Consider the following 19533-nt stretch of genomic DNA (forward strand, 5'->3'; position numbering starts at 1 on the left):
GACTGGCTGTGTGCCCTGAGCTGAGCCCTAGGTCTGATGCTACCACTCGTGAGGCATGGAGGAGGGGAAGGCAAAGGGAGGATGCAAATCAAAGCCCCCAAAGCCAAAGACCCCACCTTTCCTTGCCTAGGGGTTACGCACCAGCATCCAGACTTTCAGTGTCTCAGGGAATCACAGCTCACTCCAAAGCTACTGCAGCGGAGCCACTCCTGCTGAAGGATGCAGGCCCCACAGGCCTCGGCACACAGGCTCTGTGGGTGAGCAACAGCTGCCCTGCTGACTCAGCCCTTTATTGCCTCAACTGGGGTCAGGGACCAAGGGGTAATGGGACACCAGCCAGCAGCTGCCATCAGCTCAGAGGAGGATGAAAGATGCCAGAGCACCTGTTGGGTAGACACAAGTAAAGGCAGGGAGAAGAGGGACAAGGCAAGAGGTCAAGGGGTGGCGCCTGTCCCTGTGCAGAGCCCTGGAAGACTCAAGGCATGTGCTCTGCAGGAGGCCTGCAAACACCAAGCGCCCACCCTCCTCTCCCGTTGTCCTCGAGCTTCTTGCCCCTCCCCACCCCCCTAGGGTAGGCAGGCTGCCTGGAGGGCAAGGTCCAAGGGGTAGGGCTCCCTCCTCGACCTTGGGACACAGATTAGATGGCTGTCTCCTTTTCAGTCCTTTGCTCGAACACAAGACAGAATCAGGGCTCTGACGGGGAAACCCGAGATACTCTGGAACCCCTCCCAAGTACCCACCTGGCAGCAGGAACCAGAGGCATGTCCAGGTTCGTTGTTGGCATCAGGGAGGTGGGTGATGCCAAGTTTGATCTGTCCAGAAAGCAAACTCCTCAGAGTAGAACTTGGGAATCCTTCCCTGTGTGCTCTCAGCCGCACACCAAGTGCTGAGGAGCCCCGCCCCCAGGCAGGCCATTCCCACCCCCCGCCTGGGCAGGCAGCACAGGTCTCCTCCCAGGACCCCAGGACTCCTGGCCAAGCTGGCCACGCACCTGGAAACAGGAGAGACATTCTGAGAGACCAGAAGTTTGGAAAACCCAAGATTTCCAGCATGTTGGGGTCAAGGACATCCTAGCCAGCCTCAGGGAGCCAGAGCTCTCCAGGGGACAAGGGGACAGAAATTTCCCTGAAGCTCGGAGAGCATTCCAGGAGCTGCAGAACAGAAGCCACCAGTGGGAGCCAGAGTGACTATGGGGGGCAGGGGCAGGAGTCGGGAGAGGAATGGGCTGGGGAGCTTGGAGGAACTTGAAGTAGATGCTTCTGGCCAGAGTAAGAGACAAAATAGGTGGACACACTTAACTTGATGAGGCACTGGTACTTCACAAAGTCACTCAGAGATGACCTCCTGGTCCCTGAGTATGTGCTGTGCTAAACCCCAGCCAGCCTCCCTGAACAGTGACAGACAGGTGGGGGGCCAGCTCCACCCTGGCCGCCGACTCTGTCCAGTTGTCGTCAAGAGCTTTTCCGTGCATTTTAAGACACTAATAGTTGCTCTGCTCATTCATAAATACACAATTTTATTTGCTATTTCCAGGGGAAACTTAGGCATTAAACTGTAAGCTGATAAAATACAGATACCTAAAAAAGTATAAAAGTATAAATATCCCCTTAGAATAAATTTTAGTGAATTAAGTCTTAATATCTTTAAATTAAAAAAAAAGCCTATCTAAAATGTCAAGGTCACAAATTAAATGACAATAAGCAACGTAGCGCCTCACAGGAACACCTGGAGGCCAGCAAGGGCTGCCCTCTGCCCAATGCCCTGTGAGGACAGGTCACCAAGAGCGAAATGCACCCCACAGAAAGGATGCTGTAAATGGCTGAAGCCAAACATTGGACAACATACAACAGGCCTTACACAAAGGAGTAGGTAAGTCCTAGGTGCTGAAGAACTTGGTTAATCAGGTTATTTATTGGCAAAGGAGAAGAGGGCACAGGTGAGATGCCTCCGGAAGCATTTGAAACCGGACGTGTCAGAGCCCGTGCCCGACGTGTCAGCAGCCCAGTGCCAGTGCGCACAGCTCCCCTGGGAGGCCCAAGGGCAGGAAACGGAGAGTTGCTTGTCCGAGCCAGGCCCCCCAGAATCTTGCAGTCCCCATAACCAGCTCAGAAAGGTCTGTTCTCAAAGCATGTGAACAGTGGGTTTCCGAGGGATCCTGGTAGCTCTGATGTCACGTCAGGTGGGCAGAGCCCACAGGTGAAGCCTCAAATATCCCAGAAATGTCAGAGAACTGCATAGTTATACAAAGAAAATGAAACAGCCGGCAAGAAAGAGAAATATTTGTGATGCGCTGTAAACATCCGATTTTCAGTGTGACCTGGAGTTTCAGCTCCAGCAGCCAGTCGGACAGGCCTCCCACTCACACCTCCGCCCGGGCAAGACAATGTGCTGCTGAGCGCCAGGGTCCTCATGAACCGTGGGTGGGATGAACAAGATGCAATTTCCACCTCCCTTTAAGTGACTTAACAGATCAATCCAAAATGCAGCAACACTTTTAGGCATTTCTAGAAAGTAAAAACATTGGGAACATCTATCCACACCAAGAAATAAGAGATTCGGAAGTCTCTCGCCTAGAAAATACAAGTGGAGAAGCCTTGACTGTTCCAGCCAGGTTAGGCCAGGTCAGGCCAGGGGAGCAAGGCTCCGGAGAAGGCCCAGCCTTAGAGTAGGGGCCTGGCAAGTAGTGAACACATGGAGGCCACTCTGTCAAAAGCTGCTCAAGACTGTGAGAAACCATCAACCAGCCACACCTGAGCATGACTCTGACCCAAGAACCAGGGCTTGGTGTGGTGTGGGTGACCAGCAGCTGCCCAGGGCCCAGGGCCACCACACTGCGTCCGATTCCTACCGGCAAGGCCCCGGACCCATTACAGACAGTTTATGTAGCACCAAGAACGCTATCCTTTAAATGGTCTCCGGTGATTAAAGGGGTCAGTCAAGAGCATCCTGCCTCAGGCCAGTGTGGCGCTTGGAAAAACCAGAGGAGGCCCCTACAGGAATGCCCTCCTGGCCGGTGCGATTCCTCCTAGTGGGGGATGCCTGGCCTTAGACAGCTGGTCACGTCTCTCACCACCCACATCAGAGGCAAAAAAGGATTCACACCCAGATCTCTATAGAAATTGTTAAAAGCAGGTTTCTTCTCACGGCCGAGCTTCCTCAACATGGCAGTTCGTTGCATCTTGGAAAAAGTAAAATGTTTCTTCAGCTGTCAACACTGTGTTCCTCACATCCTTGAACCTCGTTCTTGCAAAATCTGAAAATGTCAAGTGCAGAGAATGAGAACTCAAGTCTTGCACAGGGAAGCGGGAGCTATGCAACCTTGGAGCCAAGGGCCCTGCTCCAGGGAGCTGAGCCTGCTGATGGCTCAGCAGAGGGGCCTGAGGAAGCCAGCACCAGAGCTGGGGTCTGTGAACAGGCTGGGGAGCAGCCCAGGTGACCCTCACCATGCAGCGCTGCCTCCCATATCTCCTGGTTTACACAAGGGGCTGGCCCTTCGACTCTCCACATTCTCCATCCAACCTGACATTAGAAAGGCACACACCCCCATCTCCACCGGGTACCTCCCTGAGCTTCCTCCAAAAGTCCTGAAACACACAGGCACAGCCAGAGGGGGTACAGCTCCTTATCAGGTTCCAGGGACTGCCAGCAGCATCTACCTCAATGGCACCTTCTGCTCCCCTCTGAAGGGTGCCAGAGCCCACCCAGGGGCGTTAATTGCCCACCTGACAAGCACTGACTCCCAAATCCCTCTGCAGCCTAATTTGATCCTAGGCTGCAGACACATAAGTACAACTAGGGCCCCCAAGATTCCAGAGGTCCCCTCCCCAATCTGCCACTCTTCCTTCTTTCGTGCCCCATTGCAAGCCATGTCTCCTCCACCCCGGAACCCAGAATCACACTATCCAGAACCCTAGGCTCCCAGGACTGCCCCATTACCCTCCACCCACACCCACCAGCTCACCGCACGCTGCCTGCCTGAGCTCAGGTCTCACTGCACAGAGCTTGGTGTCCCTGTGGCTAGACTGCCCACTTCAAAGTACCAGCTCCCTCCTAGCTGCAGCCAGACAGGACTCTCTGGAACACATACCTGACCCCACTGCCCGCTCAGAAAAGCCTGCCACCCCTCTCCCTCCCACTCTTCCTTGGCATCTCTGCCACCTGACCCTAGCCCTTCCACCTGACCCTAGCCCTTCTCTCACCACTGGCATCATCTGTGTACTCCTCCCACCTCCAAACCAGACTGGGGAGCTCCTAAAGGCCTGGAGCCACCTGGGGACCGGCATGTGCACCGGCAAAGGCCCACGGAGTCAAACCCTACACAGGTCAGGTGGACGCAGTGGGACCTTGTGCCCCCAGAGGGAGGGGGGGGGCTTCAGAACTGGCAAATAATGCTATTTTGATACTAAGCATCAGGTAACCTGGGCAGAGAGGCCATATGTCCCACCCTAGCCAAGCCCAATACTGAAAGATTACCCTCCTTGGGAGCCCATCAGCAGTGAAAGAGAACAAGGTGCCCTGGAGCTTTCTGCACTTGAATTTCAGAGCTGAGAGATATGGCTTTGAGGATACTGTATGCCCAGGTGCAACATGGGGATATGCCTTGGAAGGGAGCCAGCCCTGTTTGTGCGAGGCCCAGACCCACACTGATGCTCTGGCCAGAGACACTGCCTCCCACCAAGGCCCTGCAGGCAGCTGCTGATGATCTCAAGCTCATAGCAAGTATCCTGCTGGCCCCCTACTCACCAGCCAGGGTGGCTGCCCACACAGGGTGGCCATCCCTCACAGTCACCTAGGGTTCATCCAAGTGACTCAAGAGAAGGCACAAGTTCTTGAGAGTTGTTCCAGCTGTCCCCTGACACCCTCACACCCCTCCTGGTCCACAGCCCTGTGCCCCTGAGTCTCTGAGAGCTCTGGGGCTACTCAGACAGCCCAAGCTATAGTCCCTGCAAGGCGAGGCGCCCCTTCCACTGTGCTGGGAGAGCAGAGCCCCAGACTGTACGCCCCTCCACAGGCCAGACAAGGGCAAGTCCCTAGATTCAGTCACTGGGAAAGCCCCGGAGGTGCTGTCAGCCCCTGTGGTTCCCTTCTGCCCACAAGGTGCTAGTCCCAGTCCCAGGGCAGGGGGTTCTGCTGGCCCCTTATCTTTGCTGTTTACAAAGAAAGCTAAGGCACATGGGGGCCCATGAAGCTGCCTTCACTTTGTGGGAGTCCAGGAGAAGAGTTTCTGAGCTCGCAGGACTAAGTGGCGAAAACAGTAAGGTCCACACAACCATAACATGGCATGGGAACAAGATAACACAGAAGAGGCCACCTTACCAGAGCAGAATCCCAACAACAATCTTTTTTTAAAAAAAGATTTTATGGATTTATCTTTAGAGGGGGAAGGAGAGAGGGAGAGAACTATCAATGTATGGTTGCCTCTCATTGGTCCCCTGCTGGGAACTGGCCTGAAACCCAGGCATGTGCCCTGACTGGGAATCAAACCGAGATCCTTTGGTTCACAGGCTGGTGCTCAATCCACTGAGCTACACCAGCCAGGGCCCAACAACTGTCTTTTAACATGAACAGAAGATCCCTCCCAGGACCTGTGAGAGTCACAGTGCCATCTGTCCTGGACAGAGCTCTCGCCTGGGCCACCTCCTTCAGGGCCAAGGGCAGGCCACACACCACAAGCAGCACCACCCACCGGCAGACCTGGAGGCCAGGGCAGCTCCAGGCTGTTCTGTGATCAGCCCACACTCGCCCCTCCCGTAGCCCAGATCTGAATGAGGGCCACAACAGCAGCTCTGGCCAGCAGATACAAAGTCAGTAATTGGAAAGGGGGGGCTGAAAGAAGCCCCCGTCTCTCTCAGATGCTGGCCCAGTGCCAGCACCCCACAGCCAACTAGCAGGTACAGGTCCCCCACACTCACGCAGGCTCCCCCAATGCTCAGCTGGCTCCTATCACAGTTTCTAGCACTGGTCACCATCGGGGCAGGCCAAAGTCAAGGGCCTGCTGCCCACATGCTACTGAGATGACTAAGTTGTGGCCACCCCAGCCCAGAAGGACCACAGATGCAAATACATGCCTGATCTCAGAGACTGCTAAGAAGTGTCAAGTGTCTCAATTACTTTTCAGGTTGTAATGACAATACTTTTGCATGTAGTGGATTAAGAAAGATTATTAGCATAAATTCCACATGTCTGCTTATTTAACACGGCCACTAGAGAGATTAAAAGAACAGATGGAGCTCCTGCTGCCTGTCCTCGGGCTCTTGCGGCTGGTCCAGACCCATGCCCAGCAAACATTTTCTTCAAGGGTCAAATAGTAAGTACATATTTTAGGATTGGTGGGTCAAAGGGTAAAACTGAGGATGTTATGTACTTACATAATGACCCTCCCTCCCCAAATCCCAACCACTTAAAGTGTAAAAAAGTCCCCAGCCCACACTCCCCACAGCTGGAGGTTGGTTTTTCAGTGCCTTGTGCCTTTCTGAGCTCTTCCCAGGGCTGAGGTTGAGAGTCCCAGTTTGCAAGGCTCAGCCCATGGGGCAGGGGGGGGGGCCAGAATGGTGCTGGGCTTACCAAACTGCGCCCTGCCCTCTCTGGGCCTTAACTCCCTGTATGCAAGACAGGGAGTAGGCGAGGTGGTTCCTGGGAGGGGAAAACAGCAGTCAAGTCCTGGAATCAGCTCAGGCAATGAGGCAAGACTAGGAGGTGACAGGGAAGCTAGGAGCACCTGGGGGAGAAGGAGGCTAACAGAAGGAGGACCCACACAGACTCTCCACCAGCAGCCCTCGCCCAAGGCCCTGGGGAGCATGGGTACTTCGGGGCCGGCATCCACCCTCCGTAGCGCAGCCTCAGCTCTTCGGCCCTGTCACCTCCTAGTCTCACGGTCAGCACCAGGATGGGAAGGCTGGAGGGCTGGGGGTGGCCCGACCCCCAGGAAGTACAAGCCCCCGTCCCTGCCCACTGACATCCATGGCAAGGAAGCCTGACACACAGGGTTCTCAAGCAACCCAGCCAAGGCCCCGAGCCCACCCAGACAGGCTTCCTACAGGGGACAGACAGACGGCCTCACTCCCAGACAAGCCAGCTCTACTATAGATCTACACAGTTGGCATCTAGGGTGGAAAGTTCTGTCAACTACATGCATGGGACAGGGACAGTGGAGGAGGGGCTGGATCAAGGAGACTAAGGTATGGGTTCCATTGTAGGGTCAGCAGAGCTCACCAGGACATTTACACTTAATCTGAGTCATTCCCATCATGACCCGTCTCCTCCTCATCACTCTGGTTCAGCACATACCACGCAGCACAGGAAGAGAAGAAGAGAGGACACCGTCAGTGCAGGGCAAGGCAGGGAGGCTGCAGAGCAAAGGTGGCCCAGAGAGACCTCAGGGACCGTGGGCACTCAGAGTCAGGAACACCTGCTGTACTTTGCAGCGAAGCACAGAACAGCCTCATCTTGGGCACCCAGGCCCCAAACGCACACTCCCAGATCACACCATGGAGGAACACAGGGCTCAGGCATCTCCCTTGCCCCATCGTCCCCAGGCCCTGGCACTCCCCAAGTGCCAGGTTTTCTTCCCCCTTCATAGTCAAGAACTTAACTTTGCCCAAACTGAGCTCTGGCTTCTGCCCTGGCCCCTGGGAGATCATGACTTCCAGGACACACTGGATAGTCTAACAGTGTTGGGTTGGGGGGCAGGATCAGTTGGCCAGGGGGCTGGCGACTACCAGCAGGGACCTGGGTGATCAACCATCGGTCAATCATATCTGTGTGACCAAGCCCAGTAAAATCTCTGGACTCAGAGGCTAAGGGAGCATCCTAGCAGGCAATGTTCTGCTCATGCTGCCCTGCATCCTGACTCTGTGAGGAGCACACACAAAGAAGCCGAATCTGGCATGGCTCCCATGCGCTCTCCCTGGTGCGTGTGGAATCCTCGCTCTATTCTTCTTGTGATAAACCATAACCATGAGCATTAAGAGTGGTGAGTTCTGTGAATCCTTCCAGCAAACCATGGAATCAAAAAGTGCTTTGGGAGGTCCTTGAACTTGTAGCTGGTGGTGGACTCAGCAGCTCCTGTGTGGACCATTCCCCTGCTGAGCCGCCCCACCCCACCTGCTCTCTCCACTCACTTCCGCCTTGACAAGGGAGGCTGACCCGTTAGCACTGGGAGGCTATCAGGTGCTGCAGGCCTTCACCTGGTGAGCAGATCCACAGCAGGGACACCCACTGTCCTCAGAACGTGCAGCACTGCGACCATCAAGCTGCACACAGGTGTCCCCAAAGCAGCATCCTCAACCTAGCCCCTATGGCTTTCCATGGCTTTCCAGTGGAGCCGACCGTGCTCCTCATCCTGGGGAGCTCCTGCCACTGCCCTTGCTTAGAACTCACTGTGGCCACCACACTTCAGAGCCAGGCGCTTTAGGGAGAGAAACAGGCCTGTATTTTCAATGGCAAAGGGCTTTGGGATCATGTTTAGAGTTCCCTCATAGCACAGAAGCATTTTTTTCTGCAGTGAAAAGGCCACCTGAGGGAAACGAGCTAGGGCAGCTGCCCTGGGAGCTTGGCTATGACAAATTTTTAAGTTCAGAAATAAAAGCTTCTAAAAATAAAAAGCTTACAAAAGAGCCCTGCAACTGCTTAGAGAGAGATGTGCCTCCTTGGGAGGCTGGGGGATCGCAGGGAGGTGGGGTCGCCTTCCACCCCAGATTCTGCAGGAAGCACAACCCCAGGGCTGGCCCTGCAACTCCTTCATGTCCCACGTGCCTGCCTGCTGCCCAGCCCCATAGGAACCTGCACCAGCCCTCACACTATCCTGTCCTGGGTTCTGTGAAGGCCGCGAGGATGCCCTGAATCCTCTTCAGGGCTGGTTGCAGGGCTGTCTGGCCACCATCTGCCTCAAAGTCCTGGAGGTCCTGCCAGGCACAGACAGCCCAGGCCAATGCTAGGTTCTGCGTGTCCTGGAATCCCTAACCTCAGAAATACACTCAGAGGAGATGCCACTAGAATCTTCTGCCTCTGGGCAAGGCCAGCCACTGCCCCCTGCCACAAGGCTAGCTGGAAAGCAAATGACACAGCAGTCCCACTTTTGCCCTGGCTGTACTGCCCTCCCCACAGAGCGAAGAACCAGTGCCCAGGAGTGATGCCAGTTTACAGAAGGACCAGCCCGTACCAGACCAACGACACACTCCATGGACTCTAATATATCCACTCCCTATACAAACCAAACTTGACTCCCAATTAGCAGTGGGTGTGGCCAAGGCAGGTGCCACTCAGGGACCCCTCCCAGCAGAATCCTAGTCCCAAACCCCCAGGAAAGCAGTCCACAGTGCTGGCATCACTGAAAAGCACAGCCACAACACTTCCAGGAGCAGTTCTGCCCATTAGAAGAGGGAGCTGACAGAGGGTATAGGCTGCAGAAGCCATAGGGGCTCACCTTACTGGGGACGCTGCACCCAAAGATCCCTTAATCCACCCCCTACATCCTGTGGGACAATATATGTCCTTCCATACAGGACTCTGCTTCTGACACGCTTGCAAGAATTATGCGATGATAAACAAGAAGCACAGGTGAGCGGGCCGCCAGGGAGCCCACACAGCTGGGAGTGTGGTGAGAACAGCAAATGATAAAGCTCTGAGGACAAACCCAACCTTACGAAGGGCGTACTCCACCCTCACAAACCCCCTCTACTGGCAAGAGGCCAGAGTACTCACTGCTGCTGCCTGCCCACTGGCCCAGAATCACTCACCTTGGCTTTCTCGCTGGGCTCGCTGGTCGTACCATACGGGGAGTTGTGTAGCTCCTTGGAGACCACACAGAGGAACTCGGCCTGGTCTTCACTGCCATAGTTGTAGGAAGAGCCAATGCTGACCAGCTGGGAGGAGAGAAGGCAGGTGTGATGTGGGCAGAGCCACGCACACACCCGGCTCAGGACCAGGCCACCCCCAACGTAGGAAGCTCCAACCTGCGAAAATCCACGGCAGAGACAGCCAACACTCGGAGAGATTAAGGGACAGATTTCAGCCAAGAGTTTTCTAATAAACTTAAGGAAAATAAAGTCCCAACGCATCCACACTGAGGCACATCCACACCCACACCACCACCACACACGTACACTTCATGCAAGACAGGCGTTCTCTGCCTGCTCCTTTCAGCTCTCTGGGCCCCCGAGATGTGACTGATCGTAAGGACAAGGGAGCATGATGCCAAATAGGGTGCAGAGGATAGCAGGGTGGGGGCATCGTGCTCAGAGCTGGTCTGCTCGGGCAGGTGGCAGAAGTGGGACATCCAGAGCATCAGCTGCTCCCTTCACATGGGCCCAGAGCACACATATGTGTGTGCACATACATGCACACTCGAGGACAAGTTCCCAGACATTCTGCTTCTCACCACGGCCACCAGGCCTTCCCAGGAGAATCCAGGATAGACCCTTACTCCCCTGGGGCTATTGACTGAGAAGGACTACACTCCTACACTCCGGTGGTGGGAGGGAAGGCTGGCAGAGGAGGGCCACAGGAGGTAGAGCTGCCTGAATCGCAGAGACGGATGCTGGGAAGCTGTGGCTTCCATACGCCCCAGTATCAGGCTGTGTGAGCCATCTCCGTGGGCTTCCCAGTCAGCACCACAACCATGTGGGGCTGAGGACTGGCCTGCCTGCCCCACCTACCCAGGGCCACCAAGGGCTTCTGTACTTTTAAATGCACAGTTAGAAGAAAAACACTAAATTGTAGTTAGATCATCAATGGCATAATAATCAAGCCAATGAACACCTGGAAGGCCCCTCAATCTCTGGCCTCCCTAAGTATGGATCTCTGCTTATGAGAGGCCAAATGCAGGAGGGAGCTCTGGGTACAAGCACGTGGGAAGGATGAGGTGGAGGTGGTGCACACAGCCAGGTGAGGGACGTTTGGAGTGGTGAGGCCAGCATGGCCAGAAGAGGAGAAAGCACAGGGGGCCCATACAAAAAGGGGCAGACACGTTCTCCCCATGCTTCTGCAAGTCTGTTCTGGATTCACAGCTGCCCCTCAGGAGATGGGCCCTGTCACCTTTGGACCACAGTGGTGCCTGGCCCTGGACACAGACAGGGCAGTTGGGGTGCAGTCGCTTATGAATGGGTCTGCTGGAGGCATGTTCTCACAAAGCATGTGAGCCTCTTCCGAACCTTGCTTAGAACCTCGTTCTCCCCTTGTCACTGACCACTAGGTGACCCTGGGTTCAGTCCTGCCACCTTGCTGAGCCTGGGCTTTGACCCCACGTCCCCTGCAACAGGTCCAGCTCCTGCTGAGGGTAAAGCATTTCTCTTTAAACAAAAACATGACTCTGGTTCTGGGATTTTGCTGGCATGAACAATGTCCTTAGGGGAGAAACCAGGCAAAGGGCGTAAGACTTGAAAAGAGAGGACCCAGCTCTTTTCAATGGATTTAGGATCTACTCAGAAGAACTAAGGACAAAGTCCCAAAGCTAGTCGTGTGGGGGAAGACGCCCATGCAAAAGGCAGGAGGTACTCTCTCCCTCCCAGCATGAGCCAGAGAGGTGCTGCACTCCACCTGAGGGTGACTTAGTTCACTGATCCTGAACTGGTGATTGCAGCTCCTGCCTCTCTAGCCCTTGTCCAGGAGCACACCAAGGGACAACATGAGGGCCAGCAGGAGACTGCTATTCCTTCATGAGTCTCTGGAGGGACTCTGACGAAGTCAGAGCACAAGAAACACACGCAGACCACAGGCCCTTGCCTAGACCCCTCAGGGCAAGGGCAGGGCAGGACAAACTGCAATGCCATCAGAACAGGGACACACAGAGCAGCCCTGGTGGCTGCTCCCAGGGTAGAGGGAGGGACACACATGCTGACTGCACTTGTGTTTAGTGACAGTTTAAGGGGACTCCAAGTGCTCTACAAGGTAATCCATTATTTCAATACCCAAAGAACAGGGGTGAACTTTATTAGGAGGGATGTTATTTCCCACTCTCTCTTTGGGGAGCACCACTCGCTGTGGATAGAACCTGCCCTTGGTGGAAGCTAGCAACAGAAGAAACTCCCAGAGGCCAGAGGGGGCCTGCTGAGGTGGGCACTCACTACCTGGGGCTGGGGTCACAGCCCCAGTATCCACCTTTCACAACTAGTAGCTGGGTTGGGGGCCAAACAGTATCAAAGCCCAAACCTCAGAGTCTCTGCCTAAAACAGTGGGATAGCAATGACACACTAGTAGGAAAGTGCTGGCCACCCAGAGAATACCCTTAACTGTTCCAAGGCCACAGGCACCAAGTGCAGCTGCTCAGGATGAGGGCAGTGTATAGAGATGCTGGGAGGCAGGGCAGGCGGGGAAGAGGACTCACACATTGTCCCATCAGTCCCAGCCTGTGGCAAGAGTGGAGGAAAGCTGACATGCATGAGCAACATCTTTCCAATCAAGGACAAGAAAGGAGCTGAAGGCTACAGAGCAGCCCCACCAGGAAGGGCATATGCACCACCCCCAGCACAGAAAGAGCCGGAGGTCCGTCTGCTCAGCCAGCACAGGAGGGGCAGGGCAGACATGAGGTGAGACAGGGAAGCCCGGCCAGGCCAGGATGTGGTCAGGAGGCGAACCACATACACACTAGATGCCAGACAGAAGCTCAGAGAACAGTCCCCTCAAAAGAATGGATCAGAGCAAGAAGAATAACTGCAGAATCAATAGAGAGGAAGTGGGAGGTGGGGAGGTGCTCTAAGAACAGCCCCACACTCCCCACCCAAACACCACTGCAACAGGCAGCCAGTGAACCACATTTTCAGAATCCACAAGTGCCCGATGCCTCATTGCATACTGGTCCCTGGGGCCAGCAGCCCTAAGGACCCAGGTGGGACCACTGTCATCAACAGGCTCTCACCAACCGAGCCTGCGAGGGAGTGGCAGAGGGGCCTTTACCTGCTCAAACTTCCAGCCATCAGACATGGTGGACACCATCTGTGTGAGCTCTTCCTCCTGACACTGAAGCACACGGTACACGTGCTTCACCGGCACCTGCAAGAACAAGGGCCACAGGTGAGATGGGCCCCATGCTGCTCCTGCCCTAGTCCAGCAATCTTGCTCAAGTTGCGGATTCTTGGGACAGCCCAACAGGAGGCCTGGTGACGCTGACGTGTCCTCCTACTTCTCAGGCTCAGGTCACGATGCCTAAGGCAGCCCCAAACACATATGCTGAAACAAAACAAACAGGCCAGAACAGCTGCTGTTTTCTGCTTCCTTGTCTGCTCCAAATATATGTCTACTTCCAAATTCCAAAGTAAAGTGAGTCATGTTCCTGAAATGCCGAGAGTACCTGTGTCTAGCTGTGAACACACGAGGACGCCCACAAGGGACCTGTTCCACCGGGGAGCCACACCAAGTCCCTGAATCCACCAGCTGGGGGAGGACAGGCAGGGAGGCCTAACAGCAATGCAGGACCAACCTGGCCCTGCGCCCAGCAAAGCTTTCAGACACGGGCCCTCCCTTGGACTGACAGGGCTTCCAAAAAATTGATGTGTCTTTTGACCCAGCCGCCACCCAACCTTCCCTGAGCTCCATTCCAGGCCTGGGGTCTGGTACCAGGAGCCCCTGGGGAAGCCTGACCTCATGGAGCTGCTACTGCAGCAGGACAAGGCAGCCACCACACCTAACATGTGTGCCACCATAGGAGAGGGGCTGCAGGAGCACCAGGCTGTTCTCTGATGTTAAGGCAGTGACTTACCAGTGACACTCAAATGGCAGGGTCACAACCAGAAACTGCTTTCATTTGTGAGACTATGAGTGACACTGGCATACTACCCAGCCTGGGCCCTCCAATCCCCACGATGGCCCTGTGACAAGGGTCTCTTCTGCCCCCACTATGCCACTATGCAAAGGGGGAGTGAGGACACAGGCTGTGCTAGCCTGGGTCACATGACTCATCAAGTGGGGCTGCTGGAAGGGGGAGGTGAACTGTCTGCAGAGGACCAGCAAGCTCGTGGACATGTCTGAGCCCCACTGGCTCCCACAGGAGGGCTGGGGGCCATCAGGGCGGTGGTCCCAGCCTCCTAGGCTGTCACTGCAATAAGCCCCTTCCCAGGCCCGGTCCCCGAGCAGCCACTCTGCGAGGGCTGTCAGTGAGCCTCTTCATGAAGGTCAAGAACTCTGGCTCAGGGTTTGCTGGCACCCCTGGGAGCCAGGGGAGGTGTGCAAAAGGATTTTAAGTGGACCAAGAATCTCCGGATATTAACGGCAGCTCTGAGGAATGGTCAGCTTCACGGCATCCTCCCCGAGGAGCTGAACTCACTGGACGTGGGCTCGCTGACAGCTCTCAGAGCAGAGCTGGCACATCAACAAAGACTAATCCTTAGATTCTTTGGTGCCTCCCTTCTCAGAGGTGCCGGACCCAGGCCACTTCAAACAGTGCTGACCTAATGGGCGGCAGCGTGGCTATGCTGGCTCTGGCACTACCAGGCACACAAGCGGCACAAAGAGAACCAACAAGCCCTCTTTCCCAGAAAGCTGAGTTCTCACTGCACCGACATAAATTTGTAGGACCCCTGCATCTGCCCCAGCTCAAAACCAGCGCTCCCTGCTTCTCCCCCCCTCCCACACACAGGCCCTCCAAATGGGCAAGCGTGCAGCCCACAGGCCGTTTGCACTCTAGTGACCTGACTGCCCACACTCACTCCCCTCAGGGGCTTCCTGTCTGTCCCCTGCCACCTCCTCACCCTCACTGGACTTGACTTTCTACGCCAGCAGCTGTCTGTCCCTTCCCACTGGAGTGGGGCATCCTGAGGATAGGCTGGATGGGGCTAGCTGAATTCACCCTTCATGCCTGCCACAGTGCCATTAGATGCTGGGATGATTACAGAGGAAGATGGTCACCAAGATAGGACAGCCAGATCCCAAAGCCTCACAAGGAGGCTGACCAGCTGCCCTTGGACAGTGAGAAGGGAAGGGGGAGGAGTCATACATATGCGCCTATGAGCAGAAGCTTCTAGTCAATGGTCTCACCTGTGATGTTTTGCTGTCTCGTTCTCTAATTTTATCCTTTACAAGTTTTATTAATGAGGTGATATTATAAAATTCTGCTTCTTCCAACACTCCTGGAATAGAGAAAAATAACTATAGTTGTCACCAAATCAAAGAACAAACATTTTATTTCAGCCCTGTTGTAAACCTGTGGCCTGTGCCTGGACCACTAATGACTCTTCGGCCGGTCCTAACACCCCAAGAGTCTCCACGCAGACACTGCTGGCTCCTGGTGCGGCTCACCAGAACTGGGGCAGACAGCTCAAATGAAGAACAGTGTGTTTACGACACACTCCTGCACGAATGCCCCTCAAGTGACTTGCTGGGTGCAGAACTCACATACAGAACAGCTGGTTTACGTGCAGGTCCCCAAGTGTGGATTGTGGACTCCATGCTGGGCACATGGGATAAACACAGCACTGTCCCTCCACAGCCCACATCTGTCTGCTCTGGGCTGGCCAACTCTTCCCTCCCCTCCACAAAAGGCTTGGGCCTGGCCCAGCAGCCTCGTGCAGGTCTGAGTCACCTGACACCTCAGTTTCCCTATTCGAACATTTGACTGGCTGGTTGAGGGGGTGGCTCCTTGCCCTGGGACTCTGGCCAGTTTAGGAATTCCATTCTTCCCAAAGATGGCCATTGTAATGCACCTTATTTAGGGACTTGAAACCAAGAACAAATTGGAGGGGCTCTGCTTCAGGGATTCCTCATGGGTATTCCAGAAGGTTCAGAGTGTGTCTTCTGCTGCCATGCCTGGTCATCCTGGCTCAAGCTCACTCCACATGGTACAGTCCCTCCACTGGCAGCACCAGAAGCTCAGAGCTGTGAACTCCAGTTGTTGGACCCGCTCAAGCTGCCTCCTAACAAGGTCACCAGGTGAGGCAACAGAGGGCGAGGGTGGGAGCGGGCAGCAACCTCTCGGGCAGGGTGTCTTTCTTCAGGGCTGTCCAAAGACAGGCCACATCTATTGTCACTTCTCAGAATGACCTGAGATCACTGTCAACCTCTCCCTTCAGATCCATGAGTGAGGACTGAGGGGCATTGCAAATGAGTACCAGAAGCTTTAAGACAAATGCTTGGGCCTAAAGGGCACACCTTTCTTTCACCTGGATGCTCCATGCACTATGGTCTGAAGGGCAGAACAGGAAATGGTGTTCACATGGGCATTTCTCCTGATGACACTGTCTGAAGCCACAGGGAGGGAGGCACGCAGGGCCAAGTGACAGGGCTTGGTCACATCAAGTACCCCTTCCTAAGCAAATCACATTGGGAAAAGGCTGTGAAGTTCAGCTTTGAACTATACAGATGCCCACACACAACACAAATGGTGTCCCAAACCAAACACGTGTGTGCGCAAGAAAAAAGGAGTCCAGGGATCCAGAAAAGACATAAAGTAAGACATGATGAGAGCTGAAGGACACAGTCCAGTACTGGCAGTCACTCCAGGGTGAAAGCAGAGCAGAGGAGCCAGAGCCCACTCTGAGTGAGTGTCCTGAGCCTCTCCAGACCTCCCTGGTGCTTGGGACCAAGCCCACGCCAGAGCATGCAGACATCAGCCTCAGATCTGGTACCCACAGGGCTGTGCCTGGCATCCCTGCCCCTTGTGACCAGAATCAGAACATAGTACAGCATTTGAGACTGCAGATAGAACTCAAGAGACGATGGCACAGTAGTGCCCTGGAACAGAGCAGGCCCAGGGACTCTGAGGGACACCTGAGAGACTTTCAGAGTGAGCACGTCCCTTACACACGGCCCTCAGACTGTTTTAGTCAAAGTGCATGTGACAATGGGTGGTCTTCCAAGGGAGAAGCCCCCACACTCATTCCTCACTAGACACCTGAAAGAGGTAGCCCGTAGACCTGCCCACAGCCCAGGAGTAGAGTTGCAGGGGCCTGGCCCCAAGTCCCCAGGCCCTGCTGCGACTGCAGTCCTGATGGGCCAGCCTAGCTCTCGTGAGCCTTTGTTTCTTGGAGGAGAGAAGGCAAACAGGATGTGCCCATCAACCCTCTCACCTCTCTGAAGTCTGCTGTATCATGGGACATGTTTGGGGGGCAAGTGAGGGGACTTGGGCACTAGAACCTCTGCAAGGGGCAGGGCACTTGGATGCCAGCCTGGCTCCAGTGCACAGAGCCTGCTCCATGAGGTGGCCAGGCCCAGAGGGGTCCAGCTGGCACCTTCACCAGATCCTGCCGTCAACTCACCTTCTTCTGCGAGGTCTTTATTAATGACCAGCTTTCCATGTCTCAGGTAATTCAGCACAGGCCCAAAATAGGTGGGATCTCTGTCGATTAAATAGGCACCTGTTTCATCCTACAAAGAACAAAGCACCAACGTGAATCCTGGACAAGAAAGCAGCAGTCCCACAGCTGACTCCTGGCCAGGTCACATTTGAAAGGTGTTTGGAGGCATTTGAGGTGTCTCTTTAACCCACAACCAGATCGATGTTCATAGCACTTTAGGGAATCCCCAAGTGGTACTCTCTGCCTCCTGCTATCCACAGCCTCCAGCCCTGACCTGTCACCATTTCAGGTCTATGCCAAATTTTGTTTGTTTGTTTGTTTGAAGATTTCATTTATTTATTTTTAGAGAGAGGGGCAGGGAACAAAAAAGAGAGGGAGAAAAACATCAATGTGAGAGAGAAATGTTGATCAGCTGCCTCTCATATGTGCCTAGACTGGGAACCAAACCTGCGACCCAGGCACGTGCCACGACCCGGAATTAAACCAGTAAACTTTTATTCCGCAGGATGATGAGCAACCAACTGACATTGGCCAGGGCTTTCTTTTTTTTAATCCTTATCCAAGAACTTTTTTTTTTAACATTGCTTTTTAGAAAGGAAGGGAAAGAGAAAGATCAATGTGAAAAAAAGCAATTGATTGCCTTCTGTATACACCCTGACCAGGGATCGAACCTGCAACAGGCATGTGCCTTGACTAGGAAATGAACACTCAGCCTTTTAGTTACAGGATGACACTCCAACCAACTTAGCCACACCAGCCATAAGAGGTCTAAGCCAAGTTTAAATTATGTTTTGTAACAAGATAACCTTCCTTTATTCACTGTGAGGCAAGGTGATTATGTATGGGGCCTCTTTCCTCACAGCTCCAAAGAGTTCTAGGAAAAGGCTGATTCTTTTTCATTTTAGAAATGGTCCCACAGTCACTAACAGACTCTCCTTCATGGCAAGCTCTTAAAGGTAGGGGTGACACTACCTGGTCTGATTCTGAAGGACACCAAAACATGGCCTCTGTGGCCAGGACTTGTCCTCATTTTGGGCTACCTCCCTAGGCGAGTATGTAGGTGGGGCATCAGTAATGATGGTCCAGGTCAGTGGCACATGTAACAGAACCTCATTTCCCCTAGAGGTTCCCAGTGACTGCTGACCACGAAGGGCGCCTCACCTGCTGGACAGTGGCCACGGAGTCCATGCTGTCTACAGAACAGACCATCAGAGGGCGTTCCTCCTACACTCCAGCACTGGGGGCCTTTCTGACAATCAGGGACCCCTCACCACCCACAGAGGGTCTTCAGAGTCAGTTCCAACCATAGCACTTCTGGCTGATGCATCCGTGGCCAGGGGAGGTAGATACAGTCCCCATATAATGACACCACCAAAGTAGACCCCATGGAGGCAGTACAGAGTAACAAACGTGGGGGAATCTATGGCAAACAAGTCACATAGGCATGGGGGGCGTGACAGGGACTGAAATCCACCCAAGGCAATGGGTCCGATGTTGCCAGAATACTGCAGACCTGTGGGCTAGACATCCAATTTGGGTTGATGAGTATGACCCACGTAGGCAGCCTTCTAGTGGGGCCACTGGCTAGATGAGGGGCCCAACACCTTCTCCATCCACACCAGCGCATTCAGCACACTGAGAACCCTGCCCTCCCCAGGCAGAGTCTGGTACCTGGACCAGTGGCCCCAAGGAAAGGAGAGGGTGCCAAGGTCTCCACCCTGAGACTGACTCCACAAACCAGTGTGAGTCGATGTAGCCTCCCTGTCCAGAAAGTGGCTCTTGGGGAGCTCAGAAGAGGTCCTTAGCAGGTATAGGCCACTAAGAATACAAGAGCAGCTGACTGGCTGCAGCCCCAGAACAGCATCAGGCATTTCTGCGGGAGAGGTGGCCTGGTGGAAACACTTCACCCTTCTAGACATGCCATGCCCACAGGCCCCACAGAGCACACAGGAGGCTGGAAGCATCCTGATCACTCCATTTTAGGACCTTATTTTTCACTCATGAACATTAAATTCTGGAATTTGTGTGGTAAAACTTGAGAGTGTTGAGGGCTTCTTCACTAAGCCCACCTTTACCAAGTTGCTCTTCTTACATTATTATCAATTAGGGCTCCGGACATGAAAGCACTTGGACCTGGACCCTCACGGGTCTGTGTGCAGGCCTGCTCAGCCCAGAGCTCCCCTGTGCCCTTCTCCCTGTAAGCCCGGCTCTCGGTCCAGACTCCAGTCACTGCCTGCTCCCTCTCCCCACCATAAACTTCCTGTCCCCCAGGGCAGTGTCCCAACGACAAAGACTTCTCAAATTCATTCTC

At 54.4% G+C, this 19533-nt stretch overlaps 1 protein-coding gene across 1 annotated transcript; it reads right to left on the reverse strand.

Moving 5' to 3' along the window:
* Positions 1-1866: 1866 nt before the first annotated feature.
* KCTD5 (potassium channel tetramerization domain containing 5) lies at positions 1867-18410 on the reverse strand. The gene is made up of 6 exons (XM_037043454.1): positions 18384-18410; positions 17184-17292; positions 14968-15059; positions 12892-12987; positions 9738-9863; positions 1867-3253 (listed from the first exon to the last, which is right to left on the reverse strand). Exons 1-6 carry the CDS (start codon positions 18408-18410, stop codon positions 3224-3226), a joined length of 480 nt encoding a protein of 159 aa, XP_036899349.1. The 3' UTR covers positions 1867-3223.
* Between the last annotated feature and the right edge of the window lie 1123 nt (positions 18411-19533).

The sequence above is a fragment of the Sturnira hondurensis genome, unplaced genomic scaffold (assembly GCF_014824575.4).
Source record: "Sturnira hondurensis isolate 20B ecotype Veracruz unplaced genomic scaffold, ASM1482457v3 Scaffold0004089, whole genome shotgun sequence".
NCBI lineage: Eukaryota > Metazoa > Chordata > Mammalia > Chiroptera > Phyllostomidae > Sturnira > Sturnira hondurensis.

Bases quoted from the DNA above. Each gene is read 5' to 3' on its own strand.
- KCTD5 (XM_037043454.1), bottom strand. From the start codon at position 18,410: ATGGACTCCGTGGCCACTGTCCAGCAG. The intron at 9,864-12,891 runs GTAAAGGCCCCT...CTCTCCTCCCAG, and splicing joins ATGGCTGGAAGTTTGAGCAG to CTGGTCAGCATTGGCTCTTC. The intron at 3,254-9,737 runs GTGAGTGATTCT...TGACATTTTCAG, and splicing joins AGCCCAGCGAGAAAGCCAAG to ATTTTGCAAGAACGAGGTTC.